We start from the raw sequence: 27,837 nt of genomic DNA on the forward strand, positions 1-27,837 counted from the left end.
AAGTTTGTATTTATTAATACATTTATTTTAGTTCAAACTGCCTTCATTTAAATGTTTACAAAACATGAATCGCAATGATGTGATTTTTGTTCTCTCGTACCATATGGCATTTTGTTGAAAATCTAACATCAAACACTCTTGTGTTGTGTTAATATTTTAGCTGGCCAGGTGAACCAATAACATCAACAAGCAAACAAATATATTTATGTCATGTTGTAGGTACATTTATGTATGAAATGTATCAATTATATAGGTATTATATCTTTACACATTGAAGAGTTATCTGCCCTTGATCATCTGCAATGATGGAATAGGACATAATAAAACTCAGTGACAATCAATTGCTCATCCATCTTGTTTACACACAAACATGTATGTTATAGCACATCCTTCTACCACAGAGCATGTAGACGTACAGTAACCTCCCCATACATATAAATGATTACTTGTATATTACTTCCGATTATAAATTGAAGCCCATTGGAGTCCAGCTCTATGACAGCAAGTATACATACATATTCAAATTAGTGCTGTCACTGTTTTGGGCTTACACACAGAATCACAAACAGAATTTAACAATAGACATTAAGTTTTAACTGACATAATATGAGACTTTCCATTGATGTGTGAATTGAGTTAAACTGTTTCCTGCCCAAAACAAATTGTGACTAGAAAACAATTTTTTTTCCTTCTTCAAGAGATCTCTTTTTTCTTCCCTGTAACATTTTTTTAAATGTGAGACATATGCCTTAGCACTAGTTTCCTAGCTATCTACGTCTATTCCTCAAGTATGGGTATTGACTGATATAAATTTCCGTTCAGTAACTACTATGTTATGATTACAAAAATCTTGCATTCTTACTTCAAGCTCACTTCATCATATTCAGTTTTGATAAAAGTTTCACCATAAATGTCTTGCTTTATAACAAAACTCAAGATAAGATGATTGTTTCCATAACTTCTTTAGTTAACTTTCATAATCAAACACTTTCATCCATATATATGAAAATCACACCATTTTTCACATGAATAATATGTGTACCTGTATTTGCCTAAATCAGTGCTTTTCCTCTGTAAACTATATCTCTCTTTGAAGATCAGGCCCCAATTTCTCCAAACAAAAGTGCAGACTTCAGTAAAAACTGAAGTTTTTCTCTTTATGTAGCTTATGTAAAACAAATTAAGTTAAAACTATTTCGAGAAATTGAGGCCTGAAGACCACGATACAAATAAAAGTTGATTAAAAAAGCGATAAAGCCAACAAAAAATAATATGCCTGTTTAGGGTTACCAGACTGACCCTAATTTTTTTTACCCCAGACTCTAATCCCCCCCCCCCCCCACTTTTTTACGATTTAAAAAAAAAAAAGTCTGGATTTCAGTGAAAGACACAATAAAAAAGAAGAAAAAGAAAAAAAAAATCCTCCTGACCCACCGACCCTATTTTTTTTGCCAATGTAACCCTAAATAGACATGTTTTTTTTGTTGGCCTAATAGTGGTCATATCTGCATCATAATCAGGATAAGAGGCTTAAGTATACCAGCATGTACATCACAATGATAATATTAATATTTGATCTCAATCCAGGCAAAAACCTACAGGTACATACATTTGTATAAATTACAAATCTTAGCGAGTTAGCTCCCTTGTTTTAATACCTTCCATATCTTCCTTGCAAACCTTCCTAAAGACTAATGCTACATCAACAACAAAATATAACTACCATCTATTGTATTCCATGGGAAGTAAGCACCACAATATTCAAAATATTTATAAAATAAGTTAGTTAGGAATTGAATTACAGAATTTGCATTAAAGCAATTGTCTCACTGGCAGATTTAGTAATTTTACTTTCATTTCTGGTTTTGTGTTCTTGGTCTCCATTGTGACACCACAATTGAAACTATGAAACGTCTGAAATGCAATATATAATATCATGATGTCATAATAGGCTATTAAGGCTACTATATGACCTCTATCAACACACCTGGTACTGGTATATGGCAAGGGGAGACTAGTTACTGTGGTAAATTGTAATTTGTTAACTGGCACAACGAAAATGAATTAACGACATCAATAATTCATTACAAGTGGTATGATTATAAATACAGATGTTGAACATAATAATAGAAACCTGTGCCTGGTTGTTCAAAGGATGATTAGCTTAATCACATGATTAGTGAAATTTCTATTTTCCAGTTGCTCTATAATTTGTGATTACATCTTATTAAAATCTGCAATTATTAAAAGAATGGAATTCTTAAAAACCATATAAAAATGTGCAAAATCTGTATTACCAGAAATAACTTTATCTTTATTGGAAATATTTGTTACACTCTGATTAGCCTAATCACCTTTTGAACAACTTGGCCCTGATAATTTGTTTGTCTAATACATTCAAACCTGTCTATTCTGTATTTGGATATTACAGAGTTATCTACCCTTGCAGGTAAGGTATTGATTGTGATGTCATGTTGTTTTTGAGTATAATGTCAAACTTTTTTTTATAAAATGACTTGAATTACGCTCACAAAATAATTACGTTACAATTGATACCTACCAGCAAGGGTGCTAACTCTGTAATATACAAAGACGGAATAAAGATTCTCCGAGGGTGAAGTAGTCTTTATTGCTAGGTGCTCTTTATACATGTCAAATTGTGTTATAAATGGCCATTTGGGACCCCAGAAAAAGTGGTCTTATTAAGAAGGTGGTCTTTATACAGAGATGGTTGTTCAGGCAGGTTTGATTGTACAATGTAACTCTGCCATCAGATTGACCCTAGCTATTTAGGGTAACAGAGCTATAATTCTGATTTAAGGGTTTTAACTTTACATATCACATCTACATGACCTAGCTATTCATCATTTCATCAACAAAATGCAAGTTTGGAACAATCTTCAAATAACTGCTAAAACTTAAAACTAACAAAACTACCTCACATATCAAATCTAGCAAACTTACAGACACACTCTTCTGCTCATAACTAGCACAAATAGTCCATTCATGATAATCCAAACTTTCACCATCAATGCTTAACGAAAAAAAAAACACCTTTCAAAACAAAACAGACACATCAACAGAATATGAAGTTAAAAGCTGAAAATGACTTTATCTTTGATAATGCAATCATATGTGATAGACTGTCACTCTTTTTTTAAAGGGACAATTCACTCAGGCTAATTCTTTTACCTAACTAAATAAGCAAAGTATGGCAGAAATGTATTGTTCTACATTTCTTATGAAATATTTAACACAATATATTGACAAATTCCGCGTCATTGTTAAGTATTTCAATTGATACCGCTGTAATTACAAATCGTTGATCAATACGATTAAGCAGGTACAGTTTGTACTCTGTACCCATACCCGAGCCAAAGTCATGCACGTAAAATAAATGAACTACATAACCACTGGGAAGTAATAAAATTATTTTTGGGCAAGACAATTCACCTAATAAAGTAAACCTCTACTGTCAGAGAGATTTGAGCATTACTCTATGAGCAAGGGACAGGGTTCAGCATTCAAGATGTTCGACCACAACGTGTAATGGCGGACAGCGAGCGAGTTTGAAAGTTTCACATGCTTTTAACCACCATGGGCTTTTCTAGCATTTCAAAGTAAAACCAACTGATCTAATAACCATTAGAAGTAGTTTTTACCTGATTTATGTACAAATTTTAGTGTTCTCTTAGATTGTATTGTCTCTTTAGAGAGAAGATGAACTTTTGACTATGGTTGTCATTCTTTTGGCTAATGATTTCATTGTTTCAAACATTTCATATGCTTTTAACAGTACACTACATGAACAACAAGAGATCCCAGAGGGATCTTGGCGCCCATCAAAGAATGATCTATGTCTGACAATGGAAAGAGGGATCTTTTGCCTGCTTTTCAAACTTTTTCAAGCATATTACATATGAAATTTAAGACAAATCGCTTCATTTCTTTCTGAGAAACAGTGATGAAATCCAAGATGGTAGCCAGTTGGCCATCTTGTTGATCGATTAGTCCCAAAGGTACTATGCACAACTAGAGCCCAAGGGGAACCTATGCATGGAATTTGAGATATCCATTCAGTAATTTCTGACAAATATCGGTAACTATCAAAATCAAAGATGGCTGCCAGGTGGCCATCTTGTTGACCGATAAGTCCCAAAACGCAGTATGCACAACTAGGGCCCTAGGGGAACTTACATGTGACATTTGTTGATCCCTTCATTACTTTCTGAGAAATAGCGATAACAAACTTAAATTATCTAAATCCAAGATGGCAAGCTGTCGGCCATCTTGTTGACCGGTCAGTCCCAAAATGCATTATGCACAACTAGGGGCTAAGGGGAACCTACATATGGAATTTGAGAGAGATTCCTTCAATACTTTCTGAGAAAGTCAGTAACAAGAATTGTTAAAGGGCGGACGGACAGATGGACCACGGACCACGGATGAAAAGTGATTTGAATAGCCCACCATCTGATGATGGTGGGCTAAAAATGAAGCAAAGCAGCTACTGGTATGCATTGTCTTTCATAGCCAGCATGATTTGAAGTCAACCATACATAATTGATATGATTAATATGTAATACTGACTTCAATACATTTTACTGACATAGGGGAATGTTTAAGACTGGGAACTTGAACCATTCTTGTCCAGAATGTTTTGTTATTTTTACAATTTAATGTTCTAAATTCAGTGATATAAGACCATCCATATATACATGTATAAGTATTAAGTAACACTATAGCTAGAAATAAGGTAACACTTGCGAAATCTGTCAGATAGCAGTCACCTGCTCTGGTATACAAGATAAGCCAGTACATACATAAGCTGTGATCATACACAAACAATTAAATCTGTTATAAGTGGAACTCATGGTACTGAATTTGTGCACACATATGTATACGAGACACATCTTTGTCACAATGAATGAAAAAAGATAATGATTGGTATGGTTTTACTTTGTTACTGAAAACAACCTTGTACACTAGTATATATACCTGGGCTTTATGTCACAGAAATACATAAATGTGGAGAATGTTTAAATAAATACAAACATCTTTTATGTACACCGGTAGTGATGAAATTCACCAGTCACTTAAATTATCATAAAAGCACTCACTGACATATAATTCCTTCAAAGTCCCATCCCCTCCAGTATTAATTAATTCATACATGATATTCAAAACTAAGGCTCATTATATAAATAGATGTAATATCCCCAAAGATGTTTCTTAACATTGTATATGGATGAATATATTTGATTTACCAGTTAATGAATTTGGAAAAACTCAGCTTTCACTTTGATCAAGTACTTGAGATTTCATCAGTCAAAAGTTACTAATGTCGGATTTGGATTAAAAAACAAATCTAAGAAAGATGCCAACAGTATCAGGTTACTCTCACTTTAACACTTATTCAAATTCTAGGAATAAGTTGTAAAAGATATCCGTATGAGATTGAATAACAAAGGAATACTGGAGGGAATGGGACAGGTTAGTTTGTAAAAATTAAACATTTACAAGTATCAAGCTCAGTTATGGTATATCACAATACAAAACAATTCAGTTTAATACACTATTGTGTATCATCAAACAGTTTATACTCTCTAGATACCTCAAAACAACTTTACAGTTTTATTTCACTGCTAAGTACATATGGGCAAACTCAATGTCTGACTTTTCACAATCATTTTACCAGTAGATTTTCTTTAAATTTCAAAAATACTTGATCAAGACCATACCTAAAATCACATAACCAAATAATTCTTACATCATCAAATTTATCAAGCAGTCAAGCCTCTTCCAAGTTATCTGCTCTTGTGAGCAAGAGTTATCTGCCCTTAAGCAGAGTTGCCAATCATTAGGATGGCTCGGTGTTAAGACAGCAAGTTAATTTCTCTCAAATTGATATATTTTCTAAATAAAAAAAAAATTTAAAAAAAATAAAAATAAGAGGTTGTTTGATTAAATTAGTAGAATTGCATTTGTTATCTTGACTCAATACTTGACTCCATATTAATTTAGGTTAAAAGAATTCTTAGTCAATTCTTAGGAAATTATTTCAATTGTTGTTCATGAAATAACAAAATCAAAAATGAAAGAGGTATTTGCATTAGTTTTCACATCATCACCAAAAGAGTATTTTCTTATCACATTTTCTCGTCGCCAACAAGTACAGTGCACCATTATAAAAATAAATAAAAAAAATCTCTATTAGTTACAAAGTCCTAGTAGAAAATCTGTTCCTCCGTCAGTAGGGTCCCACGGCAAAAGCTGACAGAGCAAACACAAGGAATACTACACCTCCAGTCAAGGTCACTGAAAATAAACACAAACAATATCATTAGTCATGTCATTTACTTCTACAACATATTTCATCTAATGATACTTGATACTAATGTAATGATATTACTAGGCTCTCTACTGTACACAGATATTTTGCACATGCTCCATTAACATGGCTTTTATTACAAAATGTTCTAGAAAGAGATTTTTTCCAGCGAGAGTGCATCTGTACATTTTGGTATCAATTTCAATGTTGTGTATTGCAGTAAATTTCTATTACTGAGCTAATCTAGTTCTATCACTATATGAAATTTTCTGATCTACTATATTTAGTTCTATCACTTACTTGTATAGACTGATATTTTCTGAGCTACAATAGTTCTACAACTTACCTGTACGGACTGATATTTTCTGATTTACTATATTTAGTTCTATCATTTACCTGTATAGACTGATATTTTCTGAGCTACAATAGTTCTATAACTTACCTGTACGGACTGATATTTTCTGAGCTACTATATATAGTTCTATCACTTACCTGTACAGACTGATATTTTCTGAGCTACAATAGTTCTATAATTTACCTGTACGGACTGATATTTTCTGAGCTACTACCAGGTAAATATAGTTCTATCACTTACCTGTTCGGACCGATATTTTCTGAGCTACTACTAGGTATATATAGTTCTATCCCTTACCTGTACGGACCGATATTTTCTGAGCTACAATATTTCTATATCTTACCTGTTCGGACGATATTTTCTGAGCTACTACGTAGGATATATTTTGACTAGTTTAGTTCTATACTTACCTGTAGGACGATATTTTCTGAGCTACAATATTTCTATAACTTACCTGTACGGACTGATATTTTCTGCTGAGCTACTATATATAGTTCTATAACTTACCTGTATGGACTGATATTTTCTGAGCTACTATATATAGTTCTATCACTTACCTGTACAGACTGATATTTTTGAGCTACAATAATTCTATAACTTACCTGTATAGACTGATATTTTCTGAGCTACAATAGTTCTATAACTTACATGTATGAACTGATATTTTCTGAGCTACTATATATAGTTCTATCACTTACCTGTACGGACTGATATTTTCTGAGCTACAATAGTTGTATAACTTACCTGTATGGACTGATATTTTCTGAGCTACTATATATAGTTCTATCACTTACCTGTACAGACTGATATTTTTTGAGCTACAATAGTTGTATAACTTACCTGTTCGGACTGATATTTTCTGAGCTACTTCCAGGTATATATAGTTCTATCACTTACCTGTACGGACCGATATTTTCTGAGCTACTCTATATAGTTCTATCACTTACCTGTATAGACTGATATTTTCTGAGCTACTATATATAATTCTATCACTTACCTGTTCGGACTGATATTTTCTGAGCTACAATAGTTCTGTAACTTACCTGTGCGGACTGATATTTTCTGAGCTACAATAGTTGTATAACTTACCTGTTCGGACTGATATTTTCTGAGCTACAATAGTTCTGTAACTTACCTGTGCGGACTGATATTTTCTGAGCTACAATAGTTCTATAACTTACCTGTGCGGACTGATATTTTCTGAGCTACAATAGTTGTATAACTTACCTGTACGGACAGATATTTTCTGAGCTACTATCCTCCCTCCTAACACAGCTAAACCTGTACACAGTGCGTGGCCCAAGATACCTCCAATTATGACTCCTAATACATTCTGTAAAATAAAAATGTGATATAAAATTGAAATGAGACAAATTTTGAGAACCATTAAAATGAGACATATTTGAAGTTTACAGGCACAAAAATAGGGTCGAGATTTTTTTTTTTTTCTTAGCCAAAACCAGAGTCTGTGGTCTAAATTGTGACTTTTAATTTTTTTTCGTAGAAAGATGGTGGAAAAAAATTTAGGGTCGGAGGTAAAAAATTAGGATCGGTTGGGAAACACATAACAGAGATATTTGTTTTGGCCTTATAAATGTACATACCTGTATTTTTTCTCTTTACATAATGTTATGGTGTGTAACGTCATTTTCTGTGCAACAATATATTTTTGGGCCACTAATGAAGACAACTCTGAATACTTTACTTACCTCTCTCGCTCCTAAAATGATGGTAGCAATTTGAGACCGATCTCCCCATTCAGCCAAAAATGTTAATGTAAAAGCTTGGAGAAAAATGGTTCCTAATAATCCATAGCACAAATTTCGTCCCGGTGTTCGGATAATTCCAGTCTCTATATCCTGTATTCCAGAACTCTGCTTTAGACGCTGTAACCAAACAGAAACAGGTTTTACACTTTATTTATCAATCTAGATTTTGGTGAGTGTTTTTGGAGACTGAAAAAAATATTTGATTTGTGTCACTTTGTGATAGCAGTAATTTCCGATCTCACCTCTTGATCAACTACTGTGACTTTAGTTTACCTACCTCGTCATCTCGTTTCTTGAGATCTGCTTGTACCTCTTCATATTCATGTTGCCCTTCATCGGGAGACATTTCATATCCTTGGAAAATAAAATAATAAATTTTAACAGGGTTCAATACTGCAATGTAGGTTTAAAGGAATCAATAGAAATGTAAATTGTCTTCTTGTGAAGAAATTTAATAATACCGGTACATTATCAAAATGAAATCTATGACTAAAGCATTATCTTTGAAATTTATTTTTAAATAATCTTAAGTCATCAAATTATGCATTAGGATACATGTGTTAGCCATCTTGGATTCCTGATGGAGTCAGATATCATATCGATCAAGTATTTAAGATAGGATCGAAAGGATGGGAGCATCCTCGAGACTCCAAGGGTTTTGATCTCTTAAGATCTCTACACCCCTGGACTGTTTCATATTAAAACTGGAGGCAACAGAACAGGACAGGTAATTTAGTCGTTTGATGTATATCAAAATAGCCGTATAACGGTACACTGTGGTTGACTGTGTGGCTTTGATGTTGGGTGTTGCTCTCTCTATAGTCTTCAAAGGAAATCTTTGCAGGTCTGTGATTGGTTTAGATGTTTTCCACCTAGCTGCCTCCAATTTTACTAAGAGATAGTCCAGGGGTGTAGAGATCATAAGTGATTGGAACCCCTGGAGTATCGAGGATGGGATGGGAGGGGAAAGAGGGAACATGCTATCATATAGGGCTGCAACAATGTTTTGCTTAACAAAGTTTGTATCACATAATATGTTTCAGGATATGTTTCTGTATGATACATTCTATTTTCATAGATTCTGTTTAAAATATATATGATGGGTTCTGATGATGTCATCAATTTTTGTGATATCGATCCATTCAAGTGCCATATCATTTACCATATTTATATTTCAAGCAACTGAAAAATCTAGTATTATATTGTATTGTATCAAAATGCAGTTATTATAACTTATATCAAACATAGTATTGCGGCAAAAGAATTGTGATTTGATACAATCAACAGGATGGGAGGGAAAAGTTTGGACATGAAAGATGGACAATGCTTTTATACGTACACAGTTTGTATCGCTAAATATGTCTTAAAATATGTTTCAATATACTGTCTTTCAAATACATCTTGATAAAATTGAATAACCAGTACTTCAGTTTGTGGATAATATTGTAATAGTTGACAGAAAGATATTGAATATCACAGATAGAAGACAAATAAATATTGACAGTAGCATGGCTAGAAGACAGGTGCTGTCAAAATGATAATTTTCACCATGAATACTTTTGTAATATCAATTTTTGATATTTACCTTCTTTAAGCATTTTGATTCCAAATACAGCAAACAATATTGATGATGCATAGTGGGTAACATATTTTGGAATGATAGTTGTGGCATACCCAAGGACAGCTGGAACAAAAAAATAATATAGTAAATTATACAAAATGTACAAATAACAGATTGTGATAAATATTAAACATCCTTTCCTTATAATGAAAATATAAAATGTCATAAATTTATAAAAACCTTGAAGTTTATGTGCTCCAAAATTCATGGAAAGTCACTTAGTATATGTGTGTAGGACACAGTATTAGTGCTGATTTAGGACAGACAGTTAATGACCAAAAAGAGGTATTTTTTGTGCGGTAGTGCACACAGCATTTTTCGCGGCGTGCAGAGGCAAAAATAATTACAAAAGTACCATAGGCCTTAATTGGTTGCTCATTTTGCATTTTTAATGTTAATTAATACATTACATTTAGAAGATGAAAAAAAGATGCCAATAAATATATTGTATACTTTTATTTAAATGCTATTTATCATCTTTTTTAAATATACATTTTGTTCTACTTTTTTTCACTTTTTTTTTATACATACTGGACTCATTCTCTTTTGATTTATGCCAGAAAAAATACAAATATTTGTTTCTAAAATTTACACGAATGTTCTAGAGAAATAATCCCCCTGCAAAAAATTTTTTTTTAATTTTTTTAGTAAAATCCTGATTTTTTTTACCAAATCGGCTCCTCTATTAAAATCACCCCATTCCAAAATGGCGGCCATTACGATTGCACTGCTTAGGCCTATGACTTTCAGCACACACTATACGCCTATTTTACATTAAAAACGTGAGTAATTAATTTCAAATATAAGTAGTGTTTGTTTTTGAAATGATGCTTACTTGTTTTAAGCACAAAATTGATTGAAAGGCCAGATGTTTGTTTCCTTACGGTAGGCCTACGTAATACACATCGTTACACAGACACATGAAATAAGTGACACCACCAAGCCAAGGTGGAACTAGCCCCAGGCTGCTAATTAGCACCAGTGGGTGTTGGTCATGGAGTGTTCACATCTCCTTTGTTAACTTAATTATCAAGCCAGTCCCCCTACTCTGTCTGGTATGCATTTTGAAGCCGCCATGGCAGCCCCAACTGACTACAAAAATTTCAGAAATCGGAAGAAAAAAAATTAAGAAGATGTTTTGCAGAAATTGGAATATTAGGATATTAAAGCGGTAGGCAGAACATCAGCCTCAAAAGCGGTAGACTTCCGCCTGAATCGGTAGGGTTAACATGTCTGATGATACAGGGTTCACGATATATTATGTATCTCAATATTTTGAGACACTTTGAATGTTGTGGTGTAGTCGGTGGTAAATGTGTTGTTAGGTTTGTTGTATTTCCGGAATATTTTAGCTTTTGCTTACACTCATAACAAAAGATGCAACTTTTATTCATTTCCCATGTGCACGTTCCATCACTAGATTTAGTCGACGGAAACTTGAAATAAGACCAGCAAGCAGCCTCATAGGCCACAGGCGCTGACACAAGTTTAGTGTTTTGATCCTTGTGGGATTCCGTCATTTTGTTACTAACAAACTTTCGGCTGACATTGACAAAGGGAGATCATCCAGTGTTCAATTTTTAATTTTTGGTATTGCAATACTAATAAATTGCACACGATGTATCAATGCACCACAAAGCGATGCAACACATCGATGCATCAGTGAATTGTTACACCTCTACACAGTATACAATACACAGAAATTGTTAATTGACCTGAATCTTGATCAAAAACATCTAAATTTGTATAGGTGGCCTTTGTACATATTTGTCTTACCAGACAAAACTGTCATAAGTCCTAACGCTCCGATGGCACCAGAAAAGACAGTCACTCTAGAATGTCGCATAGCCATAATTGCTGCGATAAAGAATGTCTTATCTCCAAGTTCTGAGACAATGATAACAGAAAGTGATGCCACAAATGCGTGGATGAATCCTACATTTCCTTGGGCTTTCCTTAAGGTGTTAAGCAATGATCCTTCGTCAGAACTGTCATTATCAACCTGTAAAAATATTGAAGTACAGCATAGGATTAATTACATGAACTTGCAGTCAAATAATAGTGTCTTTCAAAAATATGTTTTTTTTTTTTTATATTCTAGTATTTTTTAAAGCATATATATAACTCCATCATAATAGATAAAGATAAGTCCACTGAAAAAAATCATATACATATAATAATTGTGAATTTTCTTCCAATTGAAGTCTGAAGACAACAACTCCAAAAGGGTTCTTTTAATTGTTCATTCTGTTAAAATACCCTCTGCCATGAATAAACATAAAAAACAACCCTTTTGAGTCTTCATGCATAAGAACTGAACTGAAGAAAAAGCATTGATGTAACAAAATTTTAGTTCAAAGAAGGCAAATATGTTCATTAGTAACATTTTAGGGTGTGTATTTTCTTGCAAGTCCATGTCATTATCAAGTGGGTTTATGATCATTAAACATATACAAGTATTCATTTAAATTAATTTTGGAATATAATTGTTGAGATTGCAGACAACTATTCCTCCACAAATCAAAAGATGAATCTAAAAAATATGAGAAGATTTTTAAAGAAACTCTCAGGAAAATTTCTTTTAGATCTTAAAAACAATTTGAACCTAATCTTGAATTCAGAGAAACAGTTTTTCAAACGAACAAATACATTTAAGTCTATCAGTCCAGTGTCAATGTAAACTTTTTCACTAATGTTTGAGAATATAATATTGTACTGAATACACTACATCTAATATCTAAGAAAAAAAAATATGAGGTAGTTAAGATTATTTGATAATTGTGAAACAAATTTGAGGACAAAGTCCATGGAGAGAACCTAACAAGCTAACATGACCATCTATGCAGTAAAATGACCAACACATAGGGAAAACATTAGAGAACTCTGAATACTCCATTAAAGAAGAAAAGAATGGATCTGGACACATGTAATAATTCCCTTGATTTGGTACATTTTAACAAAAAGTTTCATGGATTAAATTCTTTGCAAATCGTTGTATTTACGCACCAAGGCCGGATCATTTATAAGTGAGACATAAGTGGCAAGTGCGCATATAAAATATTTCCAAGTACTTTCTTTCTTCTCTTTCCGATCAACATGTGTATCTAGATCTATTACAGTAGTGAATGGGGCAAAGGACGTGGTCACATTAAATTAGATAAATTTCCAAGAGAAGTAAATGAAATAGACAAAAAAATCAAGGGTGCAAATTTTCATTTCTTAAATAAAGAGAATAGGGTTTACTCTTGTGCATGTTCAATAATCAAAACTGAATTGTTGTTGAATTATGTTTTATAAATTCAAAAAATACCTTTACTAGCAAACATGAAATATACATCACAAATACAATTATTTTATTTCTAGTTTCGCTCTTCTTTGATACACACAATGATTCAGACGGGGCATATTATTAAGGTAAATAGCATTTTCTCGATACTTTTTGCTAGCTATATTGGAAGAAAATTCATTATTCTTAAGTTAGATCATATTAATGAGGAACTGAGTCCTCTATATAATTGCATAGAAATGGGACACAGAGATGTCTGTGAACAAGCCAATTACAACGCAACCATTCATCAAAAATGCAGTGGCAGATACTGTTGTAAACATTGACATGTAACATTGGACCCCTGCTCCCACGATAATCTGAATCTGGACACAAACCGTTCGATCCCAGCCTAAGCATAACCCCGGAACGCGGCCCATAATACAAAATTTTCCGGAGGCGTGTGCTGTGTTGGGCCGGAATTTCGTGGTACGCTCTATTCCAATTTTGAAAATTGTCATGTACAAGTTACTCTCTCTTCTACTCCCCCTTGACCTAGTAAATCAATTGATCCATCTCCGGTTTTTTATATGTTACTGTTACTAAAACTAAAATAAAACTGTGTTTGTTATGTTTTAAAGGTTTTTTTCCCCCCAAGTTAATTATTGATTAAGGAATATGAAATTAACGTACATTGTAATCCTTGACATTATTGGCAACTTGTTTTGTTAATGTCACATTACTTACAATGTTGATAACATGTTTATCAGATTCATGTATTGGTACAATATCAGATCAGAAACAGGATAACAAGCATTTTCAATCAACATGTAGGATTCCCCTAGAGGCCTTCCAACTAAATGGTGAACACACTGCATGGCGTAATATGCATTAATTTATTGTTTTATGCAAAATTTAAATGTCCATTTTGGTCGAACAATTGCACAAAGTCAATTTGTAAAACTGTTGCAAATGTTTAAAGTGATGTTGTATTTCAAATGTTATGAATTTCATGTTCAATATACAAAAAACATGTAAAGATAACATACTAGTATTCCACAGATGTGCAATCATTAAATGTGCCAACACATTGGGACCAAATTGTATCTATAGAATCTTGTTATAAATATTCAGATAATGCAATGATTAAATTAGAAAAACTTCTTGATTTTTATATTTCCATAAGTTTGTTACTGACTTTCTAAATGAAAGTCTAGAATTTTTGTAGTAATCTGATCAATTTTTTTTTGCAAAATTTATTACACTGTTTGGAAGAATTAAATAAAAATGCAATTGAAAATGTACTATTTTACATCAACATTATTTGTGACAAATTGCGTTTGAATTCAATATGGTGACTGCATGACTAAATTTTAGTTATGTCTACGGATTAAGCTTTTATTTTGTTAAAGTTTTTACCCTTCTATTTTCCAAAATGAGTAAAGGCAATAAGTGGAGTCTTTGTATAAATGTTATGACATTACTTGTTTGTCCTTGTAGCAATACTACTCCGAGTTTTTAAGTGATTACTTTATTGTATTTTTGACTTCCAAATTAATTGGCATTATTCTTGATAGTAACAATGCAAAGTTTGAATACCCAATTCAATGACTTGATGACCATGGTGCTACATGTATCTTAATTTAGTAATTTATAATATATGTATAGTCAGGTCCCTTAGTGTGTCATTTGTTATGAAAAATTTGGGTAACCTGATAATCTCCATTAAAAACAAATGAATTTATTATGCTACTTTGGGTCATGACAACAGCCAATGAGTTACCATTTTATAAAATTTCATCAGAATGATCAATCCTTCAGAATTTGGTATCTTTAAAAAGGCATTAAAAATTATTAAACCTGATATGGTTCTCCTAGGCGCATAGGATGTAAAGAATAATTAATCATTTTCAGCAGACAGATGCTTCAACTGACATTTTGAAGGAAAGATATTTTTTTAAATCTTGAACAATTGATAGTTTTGAAAAGTTTGTTAACACACATTCATAGACAAGTTTTTAAAGTATAGAAGGAATTCTGTTACTGGTGAACATTTCATTATGTTTTTCGTTCCCCTACGATGTTGATGATCAGTGGACATAATGCATTTTGGGACAGATCGGTCCAGCAAGATGATCGACAGGTAGCCATCTTGAAATTTTGATAATTGAAGTTTGTTACTGCTACATTATCTCAGAAAGTACTGAAAGGATCTTTCTCAAGGTTTCATATATAGTATGTAGTAAAAGTTTGAAAAGCAGGGAAAAGATCCCTCATTTCTGTTGGTCAGACATAGATCATTCTTTGGTGGGCGCCAAGATCCCTCTGGGATCTCTTGTTATGTTTATGTACTAAAATAAATACTTTTTTTGTTATGTTTTAAAGGTTTTTTTCCCATTTAATTATGTTAAGAATATGAAATTAACGTACATGTAATCACACATTATTGGCAACTTGTTGTTAATGTCACATTACTTACAACTGTTTGTACATATATTGGTAACAAGATCAGAAACAGTTGTAAAAACATTTGATAGAGGCATCAACTAAATGGAACAACTAATGGGCTATGTCACCAGAAGCGTTAAACTTTGTGTCATTTTTGTGAACACACTGCACAAAGTCAACAAGTAAACTGTTTAATATGTTTCTGTTGTAGCAAATAAATGAATGTCATTCCATATACAATGTACTTATATGGCCGTGTCACAGATGTGAAACATTGAAATATACATTGTAGTAATGATAACTCAGGCGTGATGATGGGTAAATAAATTATCAGTTTATATTATAAATGTAGGATATTTCTATATATATCTAAATGCAAAGTTACTCGACACTCGCTAATTGTCATCACTTGATGTTTTGCAACATTACAGTCAATGGGACAGAATTGTAGTTCTGATAATGACCGTCTGTCAGAACATATATAGTGTGTTTCATTCAAGCCAAGAAAATTATTTTTGTTTGTATGAATTTTACAACAAAACAGAAAGACTAACATGTGAGTCAGTCTGTGAAGTTAAAAGTTTAAACACCTTCTATCTCTCCACAGATTAATAACAATCGGCAGTATGTCAAATGGTGACAACTCTTTGCAAAAGTTGCAAATATACTGGATTTACTTTTTTGTATTTTTGTGTTTTAATTGGCATTACGAAACAATGCGAATGAGAAGCGCCAATCCATATGCTTGTTGTCCAGAGCTACATGTATGCTGTCGCAGCTAGTTTAATATATGCCTGGTAGTCATCCTTAGAATCATTTCACTGCTTCCAAAGTAATCCTGATAATCTCCAGTCTTCAACAATTATGAATCTGCTTCAGATGACTAGCCAATGAGTCCTGTAATTATAAAATTTAACATATATATCAATATTCTTAATTTGTTATAAAAAAGTTACAGAAATCATCTAACAATGACAAAAGGAAGAAACTGGACTCATGTACACAAGTACTTTGAGTTAAAGATGCTCCACCGCCGACAGAGTATAAATGATATTCATCATTTGAACAATAATTAGTGTTTAATCGTGTATGCATAAGTCTAATTAACACAAAAAATAATATAAAATAATTAATTTTGCCTTTGGGTCAAGCGCAATCAGTACTTTATTCCATATAGGATATAGTGCTACAGAATTTTTTCGGGATGCAATTAATTATTTTATTTATATTTTTAACTTGAAGTGAAATTGGAGCTCAAACTTTTCAACGGCGGTAATGGTGTAAAGTAAGTAACTTTTGTAACTGAAGAAAAATACTAAATTGTCTGCTGCCATTTTTGATAGTGAAAAAATACCATTTGTCAGCGGTGAAGCATCTTTAATATATTAGCATCATAATTAATTTGTCTCCTATACCTGATACACATTGATAAAATACAATGTTTTTTTTACTGTTAGCAAAAATTACTTTAAACCAAATACTGTAATATTGAGCAAGTGTAAATTTTACCATGTATTACAGTGCACAGGTTATTGTTTATTTTGGTAAGTGTTATTATAAATTCTCTGAATCCATGAAGTTATATATGTAGTGACTGTTTAATCGATGTTTTAAGTTCATACCGCCAATTTCGAAATCCCAGATATTAATTGTCTTAAATAAATCTAGCATTACAATTCTTCTATTTATCTAAAGAAATTCTGTATTCACATGTGTATTACACACATATGTACGTATTGTGTATGGATCTATATCATGCATTGTTTTGCCTACAAATAAACACATGCTTTGTGATGTTTATAGACATATTGACAATCTGGTAAATTGACTCTATGCATTAATATTAAATTTGATGTCATCGCATTAGAAAATAATACCAAAAATGAATCTTGTCAACTGCTAATTATAACAACAAACTACTTCAAATTTAAAGTGATATTCAATTTTGTTGCGTTGTAATAAAATAAAACGTCGATTATATGGATGTTAGCAGGAATTCACACATACTCATGATGTTGTAAGTTCACTTAATGTGCCGATGTCTGTCAAATAGTTCATATAATTATAATATACCGACCCATAGGCGTGATAGGCAAAGAAGCAAAACGAAATGAAACTTACGATTTTCACTGCTTCTGTCTCCAAATACGAAAAGAATTCCGAAGTTTACTAGCAAGGTGGCTTGCAACATGCAGTGTTCAAATATTCTTCGGTGTTTTTCTGATATGAGAATGTATTTATTACGCTCGATAATTAAATGGAAAATATCTCTTGACTTGCAAGTTTACATCACAGGTCCGCTTTGCGTGATGACGTCTTTGTTTACATTCGGCCGTTTTACACTATTGCTGAGTGTCACGAACGATATTTCATTGTATCTGTATCCGTTGTATTAAATATTCCCTCGTTTGAAAACACTTGATGTTTTGCAACATTTACAGTCAATGGGACAGAATTGTAGTTCTGATAATGACCGTCTGTCAGAACATATATAGTGTGTTTCATTCAAGCCAAGAAAATTATTTTTGTTTGTATGAATTTTACAACAAAACGAAGAAAGACTAACATGTGAGTCAGTCTGTGAAGTTAAAAAGTTTAAACACCTTCTATCATCCCACAGATTAATAACAATCGGCAGTATTAGTCAAATGGTGACAACTCATTTCCAAAGTTGCAAATATACTGATTTACTTTTTTGTATTTTTGGTGTTTTAATTGGCAAATTACGAAACAATGCGAATGAGAAGCGCCAAACCCATATGCTTGTTTTCCAGAGCTACATGTATGCTGTCGCAGCTAGTTTAATATATGCCTGGTAGTCATCCTTAGAAATCATTTCACTGCTTCCAAAGTAATCCTGATAATCTCCAGTCTTCAACAATTATGAATCATGCTTCAGATGACTAGCCAATGAGTCCTGTAATTATAAAATTTAACATATATATCAATATTCTTAATTTGTTATAAAAAAGTTACAGAAATCATCTAACAATGACAAAAGGAAGAAAACTGGACTCATGTTACACAAGTACTTTGAGTTAAAGATGCTCCACCGCCGACAGAGTATAAATGATATTCATCATTTGAACAATAATTAGTGTTTAATCGTGTATGCATAAGTCTAATTAAACACAAAAAAATAATATAAAATAATTAATTTTTGCAGCCTTTGGGTCAAGCGCAATCAGTTACTTTATTCCATATAGGATATAGTGCTTGACAGAATTTTTTCGGGATGCAATTAATTATTTTATTTATATTTTTAAACATGAAGTGAAATTGGAGCTCAAAACTTTTCAACGGCGGTAATGGTGTAAAGTAAGTAACTTTTGTAACTGAAGAAAAATACTAAATTTGTCTGCTGCCATTTTTTGATAGTGAAAAAAAATACAATTTTGTCAGCGCGTGAAGCATTCTTTAATTAATTAGCCATTATCAAAATTTAATTTGTCTCCTATACCTGATACACATTGATAAAATACAATTTTTTTTACTGTTATGCAAAAACTTACTTTAAACACAAATACTGTAATATTGATCGCAAGTGTAAATTTACATGTATGTATTACACGTGCACAGGTTATTGATTTTTATTTTGGTAAGTGTTATTATAAATATTCTATGAATACATGAAGTATATATGAATGTAGTGACTGTTTAATTGATGTTTTAAGTTCATACCGCCAATTTCGGGAAATCCCAGATATCAATTGTCTTAACAATAAATCTAGCATTACAATTCTTCTATTTATCTAAAGAAATTCTGTATTCACATGTGTTTATTAAAAAATGAATCTGGTCAACTGCTAATTATATACTGTAACAACAAACTACTTCAAATTTTAAAGTGATATTCAATTTTGTTTGCGTAGTAATAAAGTAAAACGTCGATTATATGGATGTTAGCAGGAATTCACACATACTCATGATGTTGTAAGTTCACTTCATGTGCCGATGTCTGTCAAATAGTTCATATAATAATATACCGACCCATTATAAGGCATGATAGGCAAAGAAGCAAAACGAAATGAAACTTACGATTTTCACTGCTTCTGTCTCCAAATACGAAAAGAATTCCGTAGTTTACTAGCAAAGTGGCTTGCAACATGCATTGCAACATGCAGTGTTCAAATATTCTTCGGTGTTTTTCTGATATGAGAATGTATTTATTACGCTCGATAATTAAATGGAAAATATCTCTTGACTTGCAAGTTTACATCACAGGTCCGCTTTGCGTGATGACGTCTTTGCTTACATTCGGCCATTTACACTATTGCTGAGTGTCACGATATTTCATTGTATCTGTATCCGTGTATTAAATATTCCCTCGTTAATGAAAGGATGCGTTAGTTGACAATCCGTGCGAAATGATAAGGAGCCAGCGTAACTCAGAATTTATCGTGTTTGTTAGCTTCTGCATAGATCACCCAGACGCTTGATGCGTACGTAGTTAACAAGCGTCTGTTTGAGTGAGACTTGGTTAAATTCAGTGGGCCATCGTAATGACATGATCACAATACGAACGTACCTGTTCTCCAAAATGACTATCAATATAATACATGTAAAAACAAACAGCTTTTGTATCTTTCTTACGTGTGGATGAATTAAAAAATTGTCATTATATAATAGATTATGAATGTATACATCAAACTACAATTAGATACTTACATACCAAAATCCTGACAATTCCTTTATTTAGTGTTACCCAAACCGGATGTTTACATAAATATATGCAAATGCTGGCGAGAATTAGGCCACCGATCGCTACCACTGATGCAAATTATCCTCACTATTTTTCAATTATAGACGTTCATGCTATAGTTTTTGTAGACATGTTTGAAACTATTCTATTTAATGAAATACCATAGAAGTTGTTTAACTGCACTATGGCAGCATATTTGTTCTAGAAAGAGGAAAATAGAAAAAATCGCATGCAAATGAGAGGTCAATCGCATTTAAATTAGTGGGTCATCCGGGCCGTAGCAATACTGGAAAAGCAAGCTTTTTCAGTAAAAACCATATATAAATCATATAGATATAAATCGATGTCACTTCAATTTCTATCTGCAGACCAGTCTCTATGTAGGTTATGCATTTATTAGGGGTTTCAATATCAGGCGATACCCGGTACTTTTTGCCGGTTGAACCTGTCTGTGGTACCGGCCGGGTACGAATTGGTCCCTATGTGTCTTAGTGGAGCACTGCCTCCGAAAATCACTCGGGCATAGTTTTCTATACTTTTTTGTAGGTTTCCAATTATTTTATGCGTATACATGCATTTACATATTATTTTTGTCCAAAACATACAAAGCAGTAATAGGCACCAATTGTAGCTCTAAAGACGTCACCATTTTCTGTCAAAAAGTCTTTTGAGCTACAATATTGCAGCTAGTCTTTATGCACAAGTCAAATTAATATTTTGTTTTAAATGGTAATTTTGGGATATTAAACCACTTGGTCATATTAAGGTGGTCTGTATTTAACGCTCTATGTGTTCCAAGCCCCATTGCCAGGCATAAGACCAAAACTAACAAAAAAATTATTGCAGACCCATATATAGATTTGTATGGTTCTGCAATAATTTTGTCTCATTAAGCACCTTTTTATGTTTTCAATTTTTCAAACGCCCTGGGCACTTATTGGGTTGAATACGTTACATACTCGGGTACAAGTTCCCTTAGTTTTCTTGAGAAACAGATGTCATAATCTAAACCCGATATTAACAAACAATCTTTCATGGGTTATTTAATTGAGAGGCAATGTAGCTAGATGAACAGGGAAATACACATTCATGTTAAGTGCACGACAGGAATCGGACCTATATTTCAGATGTGAAAATCCACAATCGTCCTGACTGGGTCAAAAAAGCATAATCTGACAGCTGAGTGACAGAGACAATATTTAACACTATGTACAAACCACGCTGACCCGTTCCTTTTACACTTATCTAGTACAATTTATGTATCTGATTTACACATGCATTGCATATGTAACAGGAGAGGAGAAATTCAGAGAAAAGGTAGCGGCCAGACCAGGATTCGAACCCAGGACCTCCGAACACTACCATAGGCTCTACCGCTGAGCTACCTGGTCAGTCCAGTCTAATTCCACTATCATAAATAATAACTCAAATTAATAAACCCATCAACATTTGAGAAGAAATCACCTTTTCCTTGGATTCTGATGATCCAAAAGATTTCACTCCCGCACCCACACCTGCTCCTTTATCATCTTGACCAACAACATCTTCCAGTACAAGGGCAAAAAGTAATATTAAGAGCAATGTCACACTGCTCAACTTTCTCATTTTAAACTCCATTGTTCTAAAATCAGTTCAAATGAAAAAGTAAGAGTATAAAACTTTGACGTTAACAGTTTATCCACAAACAATTCCCGCTCAGGTGGGTATCAATAGACTTTATCAATCTGTTGATACATGAGGCCTACGTAGTACTCTGATGCATGGTGTCAACTCCAAGGTTTTTGACAAGTTGAAGTTGAACTTCGCCAGACGCCGGTGTCAAAACTGGTCCACCTGAAAAGGAAATTCAACACTTTAGTAGTAATTTTGTATTTAAATTAGAAAAGAATGGTATGATATATTTATAACAAACAACTTAAAAGCTAATAAATATCGATTTCAGACACAAACTTACTTACATTAGGGACAAACCTCACCTCGAATTATTCATTAGGTACACACGTTGACGTTTAGACGTCAGTAGCGCCACCTGTTCATACTTCCGGTTTCAATCACGAGTGGATGCTGTGATAACGATCACGTATCTAGGCCTACTTGATTGAATCTAATATCAAAGAAGCCATTCAATCCTTTGTTTCGCGATATTTATACAATCTACGAAACTTCTACCAGTACAAACTTTCTACACATATCTAATATTGGTGGTAGAAATTTGACTGTCCGACCACAGTGAATTTTCAAGCACAGACAACTCTACCTGGAGAAAATGTCAACAACGAACTGGCCAGATTGTGTAGGAAAGGTTGGTAAACATGTTTCTGTGTTTGGAGATGCATGCAAATTCTTGTAGCGAACATTCAAAACATTTAATTATTTGACGAAAGTATTTTATAGTGCTGTATTGATTTGGATTAAAAATAAAAAGTACTAAATAATAATGTAATATTATTTTTTTTAAATAAATAAATTCTAACTGTAGAATCTAGTACAGTAAGTACAGAATGAGCAAAAAAATCTTAATTGATGTCATTATACAATTAAATGTATTTTCATTTGTCATTCTTATGTTGATTGTTCGCATTTCATTTATTTCGAGTGAACTGTAACCTGTGCACTTAGTACAGAATGTAATGTAGAGTTATTGCCCTTGAATACTAGTTCCAAAACCTGCTTATAAAGACAAACGAAAGACAAAAGGACTGAAAAAAACGACCTTTATCTGCCTGTTTATAGCCAAGGGGTCATTATACACTGGTTTGATTGAGTTGAAAGTGGTTAGTCATTTGGAATCATAGAAAAGTGTTCTTGCAGGTGGTCTTTATACAGAGGTGGTTGCTAACTACTAAGAAAGGTTTTATTGTACAACATAATGTAACAAAATGGTCAGATAAATTACCAAATTTCATGCTTATAATGTTCCTGTCCCATACTGTAATGAAATTAATATAAAATAAATGGATAATATCATTCAGACTTCTAATATTATACCAAGTATTTGAAATTGAATGATATGCTTCAATTTCACAGGTGTAAACGTTTTTCATAAATAGTATGATTTTTTCTAAAAACTTTTGAAATGTTTTGATAAATATTGATTTTAATCATGAATTAAAGTGTGTTTTTTTCTGCAATTATAATATAAGAAACAAGACAATTACTTCATTCCTAAAATTAGAAGATTAAATATAACATACTCAACTTTACTGGTAACTCACATTTTCATGCTTGGTATATGCATTTTCAGCTAGAATTTACAAAATGAAATTAAGTGTTAGTGAAAGATTAATACTAGTATATAGTAACTATAAACTTACTGGTAAGTGATGATAGCTTCAGATCCCAGATGCTTTCTTGTCAAGTTGTGACTTTGTCTATTTCAACATTTTGATCTACTGTATGTTACCTTTGTATTCAACATCAATAATAGATATCTGAATCATTAAATCAACCTCACTATATGTCAACAGTTTTAGATACATTACAATTGAGCTTGAAACAAGACAAAATTTTGCAAAAAAACATGTATACTACCTAATAAACCGTTTCTTGAGGTTTTATGTATTCCATTATTTATGATCTCGTATATAAAGGTTTTTAGGTTTCAACTTAAAACAAGCTGTGAACTTGTGTTATAAAATCTTATGTGATGCCTGTGTATACATGTACAGTATGAATAATGTAGCTATCATAAAAGAATGCCCCCTTTGATCTTGGTAACAGGTGCTCCTACAATTATTCATTAGAATATAAAAGTTCATTTTCAATATCCAAATTATTAACATTATCAGGTATAATACCTGCTTCAAGCTAAAATGATATTTTTGAAATATTTTTTAAAATATGAAACTTTACATACCTGGTATTCCAATATTTTTCACAAAATTGAAATATATATACATTATTAAAATAGCTTGTGTGTTCCAAATGTACTATCTGTCAACTAAAATTTGTCTTGAGCAACAGTTTATAACAATGTGCATGTATTACTACTATGTATTACTGTATTCCCTACTCACCAGATTTCCCCAGAAGACCTGTGTTTTAGATATATTACAATACATTAGCCTAAGGTTTATATGCCTGGATAGATATTAAAGGGACTATTCACTCAGGCTATTATACATAACCAATAAGCAAAATATGACATAAATGTATTGTTCTACATTTCTTATGAAACATGTAGCATAAAATATTGACAAATATCACGTCATTGTTTAGTATTTTAATTGATAGATAATAAGGTAAGCACACTACTATCAGAGCGATTTGAGCGGTTCTAGACAAAAGATGCATTACTCTACAAGCAAGGGACAGGGTTCGGAATACAGATGTTCGACCACAATGTGTAAAAGCGAGCGAGTTTGAACATTTCGCACGCATTTCACCACCATGTGGGCTTTTCTGGCATATATCACAGTAAAACACATACCTTAACTGGGTTTTTCCAATATATGTACAAAAAATGGCTTGTGATTGTTAACCGAAATGGCTGTAAACTGTAAATGTTAAACGAGTTACAAAAGTTATGCTTACCATTGATATCACTTGTTGTCGCTTTTTACCCTGGTAAGTAATAAAAAAATATATTAAGGTTTCATAACACGGGTCGTGTTATGTTTCCTGTTGTCTTTATAATTACCAAACAGTAGTAGTTGGTTGACTATCACTGCACCACGAGGCAAAACAATGAAATCAGCCTTCATTGTGAACATAATTTACTCAAGGAATAATGTATTTGTTTGGTTTTGTAATGTCATCCTTGGTCTTTTGTTGGTAAAATTTTAAGTTTCTTGGTAAACTTTAATTTTTGTTTTGGAAATGTAGTAGGCCTTTAAATGTGACCACAATTCACCAAACCAGTGAGATAATCAGTTTAATACTATATTTAGAAGTTTATTAAAATGTAAAGATATCAAATTATAATCATAAGGTAAATTGAGAGCCAGTCAGCAGACAGTTGGATTGCAAGGATATTATATATATAATTATTCAATAACATAATCATTACTTCACAAAAGAAATTTTGGCAAATGTTCTATTGAAATGACATCGATTGACTGCCACCAAATTAAAGAGCCATTTAATAGTTAATGTTTGTGCACATTCTGGTGTATTGACGAGCATATCTTCGTGATGTGGTATTTAATTACTTGAGTTTGAGAACTTGAATAAGTTGGTATCTAATTACAAGTATTCATTAACAAATAAATGTCTGGCAGGGTTTTCTATAGAAATGGCACAGCATTACTAGTAAATGTCCCCAGTGACTTTTAATTGATTATTTAATTTTGCAGAATGTGTACTAACTAGTGCAACTTCTGTAGAGTTAACAAAATGAAAAGTGGTATATGATAGAAATCCACTGCATTGAATTTTTTAATAACAAAGACTTCATCAATACCCTTTCTTTAATTGACAAATAAAAAGTAAATTGGTAATACCTGATCAGATATTTACACAAAATCATGACGTCATAACAAAGGATATCTACCGAATCAGTTCGCCATTGTGTTGTGACTGTAAACAACCACGCCTCAGTCGGCCGATTATTTTCCGTGAATTAATACAAATTTTACGATTGAAAACATGTATCTGGTACATTATTATTTTTTTTATCTTTATTATATTTTCATCACATATTATATCGTTTAAACACTTTTAACTTTACTAAACTGCCATTGTGTTGTGAACACATTTCTGTCGGCGGATTTCCTTGAATTAAACAATTTTACGAGTGAACATGCATCTGATACGTAATTATTTTCATCTTTAATATATTTTTCATTGCATATTTGATCTTTTAAACACTTTTACAGTGATTTGTTCGATGCATAACTTTACAAAATTGGCGAGTAACCACAAGGGAGCTAACTCAGTAATTTGCATAGACAGAATGGTACTATCAATGTCTCGTATATCAATATCAGTGTTTAAAAATGCTGAGCTGTCTTTGTTTCTTTTCAGACATGGCAAGAAGCTGAAGCAATAATTCGAAAAGAGTACCCAAGTATATCTGTAAGTATAATCTGATTTATCAAGATTACCTCCCTTTAATTGTTTGAGTGCAGAGATAATTTTCTACCAGGTGACTCTAATTTAAATTAACGAGAACGATTCCCTTTTAGTGTAACAGCCACTTGCTATTAGAGACTTAAAACATGATCTGTATCATCTATTTAAAATATACTAAATACTCTATCTATTGAAGTTGTCTCCCTTCCTTAACTTACATTTTATCTCAATATCTTCGACCATTGTAGTTATCCTACTCTCTATACACTGTTGCTGTCTCCATATAATCTATGTATATACTGAGTATTAATTTTTTAGATAGCAACTCATTAAAGGATGCAAGAAAATTACAGCAGACGTTTTTGTAAGGATCCGTCCGTATCTGTATCACAACATTTCCTGAGTTACTAGTCATCAAAGTGTTAGTCATGGATTGGTAAACCAAATATGGCCACAAACTCACTTGGGGGAAGGGGAATCGAACGATGAAATTTTGGCTCTAACGCCCCCGGGCCAGGAGGGGGCTGGGGCCCCATAGGGACTAGAGGTAATTAAGTCGTGCACGTTGTCCTAGAGTTCTTCATGAAATGTAGAACCAATTTGAGGCCCACACACAATTTGGGGGAAGGGGGAACTGAACTTTGTATAAATTTTGGTGGACCCCACGGTGGGCAGGAGGGCGGGAGCCCAATAGGGGAAATCAGAGGTAATATTCCTTAAATACTTGCTAAGATACTGCATATGGATTGTAAACCAAAATTAGTCGCACACATGGGGATGGGGAAACAGTCATCTATATTAATTATTTGGCCTTGACCCAGACTTGGGGCGAGTGGTGGGGCGGGGGCCCAAAAAGGGAAAATAAAAGAGGTAAAGTTCACTTCGCTACTTGTCCCTTGAGAGTTCTGCATATAGATTGTAAACCTATGGGGGCAGGCGGAGAACAGAAATTGTATAAAATTATTTTCAGATCCAGGGGCAGTAGGGGCGGGGCCCATATAGGGGAAATAGTAGCGTAAACTTTAAATTACCTATAGTCATAGGAGTTATCCTGAATGGAAGAGTTTACCAAAAATTTGAACTCCTTACTTTCTGTATGAAACATTTTGGCTCCTGTGTCTCCCGGAGGGCAGGGAGGGAGCTGGGCCCAATATGGGGAAATAGAGGCTAACTCCTTGTTAATCGGCTACTAGGTACAATAGAGTTTCTTACAAATGAATTGTAACCAAATAGATGCTTCTAGTCAATAGAGTTATGGCACGTAGTGTAACCAAATTTTTGAGGTAAGGGAAAATCAGAACGTTTTTAATAAATCATGGCTCTTGATCCCACCG

The 27,837-nt window shown here is 32.9% G+C and overlaps 2 protein-coding genes across 5 annotated transcripts in view; one reads left to right on the forward strand and one right to left on the reverse strand.

Moving 5' to 3' along the window:
• LOC138328180 (putative divalent cation/proton antiporter TMEM165) lies at positions 1-24,530 on the reverse strand. 4 transcript variants are annotated; one of them, XM_069274855.1, is made up of 9 exons: positions 24,508-24,530; positions 23,806-23,894; positions 21,956-22,324; positions 11,853-12,078; positions 10,041-10,139; positions 8,733-8,809; positions 8,396-8,572; positions 7,914-8,019; positions 1-6,318 (listed from the first exon to the last, which is right to left on the reverse strand). In XM_069274855.1, exons 3-9 carry the CDS (start codon positions 22,106-22,108, stop codon positions 6,251-6,253), a joined length of 906 nt encoding a protein of 301 aa, XP_069130956.1. In that variant the 5' UTR covers positions 22,109-22,324; positions 23,806-23,894; positions 24,508-24,530; the 3' UTR covers positions 1-6,250. The 4 variants fall into 4 exon arrangements, with proteins under 4 accessions (XP_069130956.1, XP_069130955.1, XP_069130954.1 ...); XM_069274854.1 differs by lacking the exon at positions 24,508-24,530 and having other exon boundaries at positions 23,806-24,279; XM_069274853.1 differs by lacking the exons at positions 23,806-23,894; positions 24,508-24,530 and adding an exon at positions 22,450-22,579.
• The window catches only part of LOC138328181 (uncharacterized), an 8,378-nt gene continuing 3,298 nt past the window's right edge, over positions 22,758-27,837 (forward strand). The window contains exons 1-2 of the mRNA XM_069274857.1: positions 22,758-22,793; positions 26,456-26,512. Of these exons, the coding sequence (XP_069130958.1) occupies positions 22,758-22,793; positions 26,456-26,512 (93 nt within the window). The remainder of the gene's footprint in view (positions 22,794-26,455; positions 26,513-27,837) is intronic.

This window comes from Argopecten irradians, chromosome 7 (assembly GCF_041381155.1).
Source record: "Argopecten irradians isolate NY chromosome 7, Ai_NY, whole genome shotgun sequence".
NCBI classification, from domain to species: Eukaryota; Metazoa; Mollusca; class Bivalvia; order Pectinida; family Pectinidae; genus Argopecten; species Argopecten irradians.

Bases quoted from the DNA above. Each gene is read 5' to 3' on its own strand.
- LOC138328180 (XM_069274855.1), bottom strand. From the start codon at position 22,108: ATGGAGTTTAAAATGAGAAAGTTGAGCAGTGTGACATTGCTCTTAATA. The intron at 10,140-11,852 runs GTAAGACAAATA...TTTTTGTTCCAG, and splicing joins ACTTATGACAGTTTTGTCTG to CTGTCCTTGGGTATGCCACA. The intron at 8,573-8,732 runs GTAGGTAAACTA...GTTTGGTTACAG, and splicing joins TCAAGAAACGAGATGACGAG to CGTCTAAAGCAGAGTTCTGG.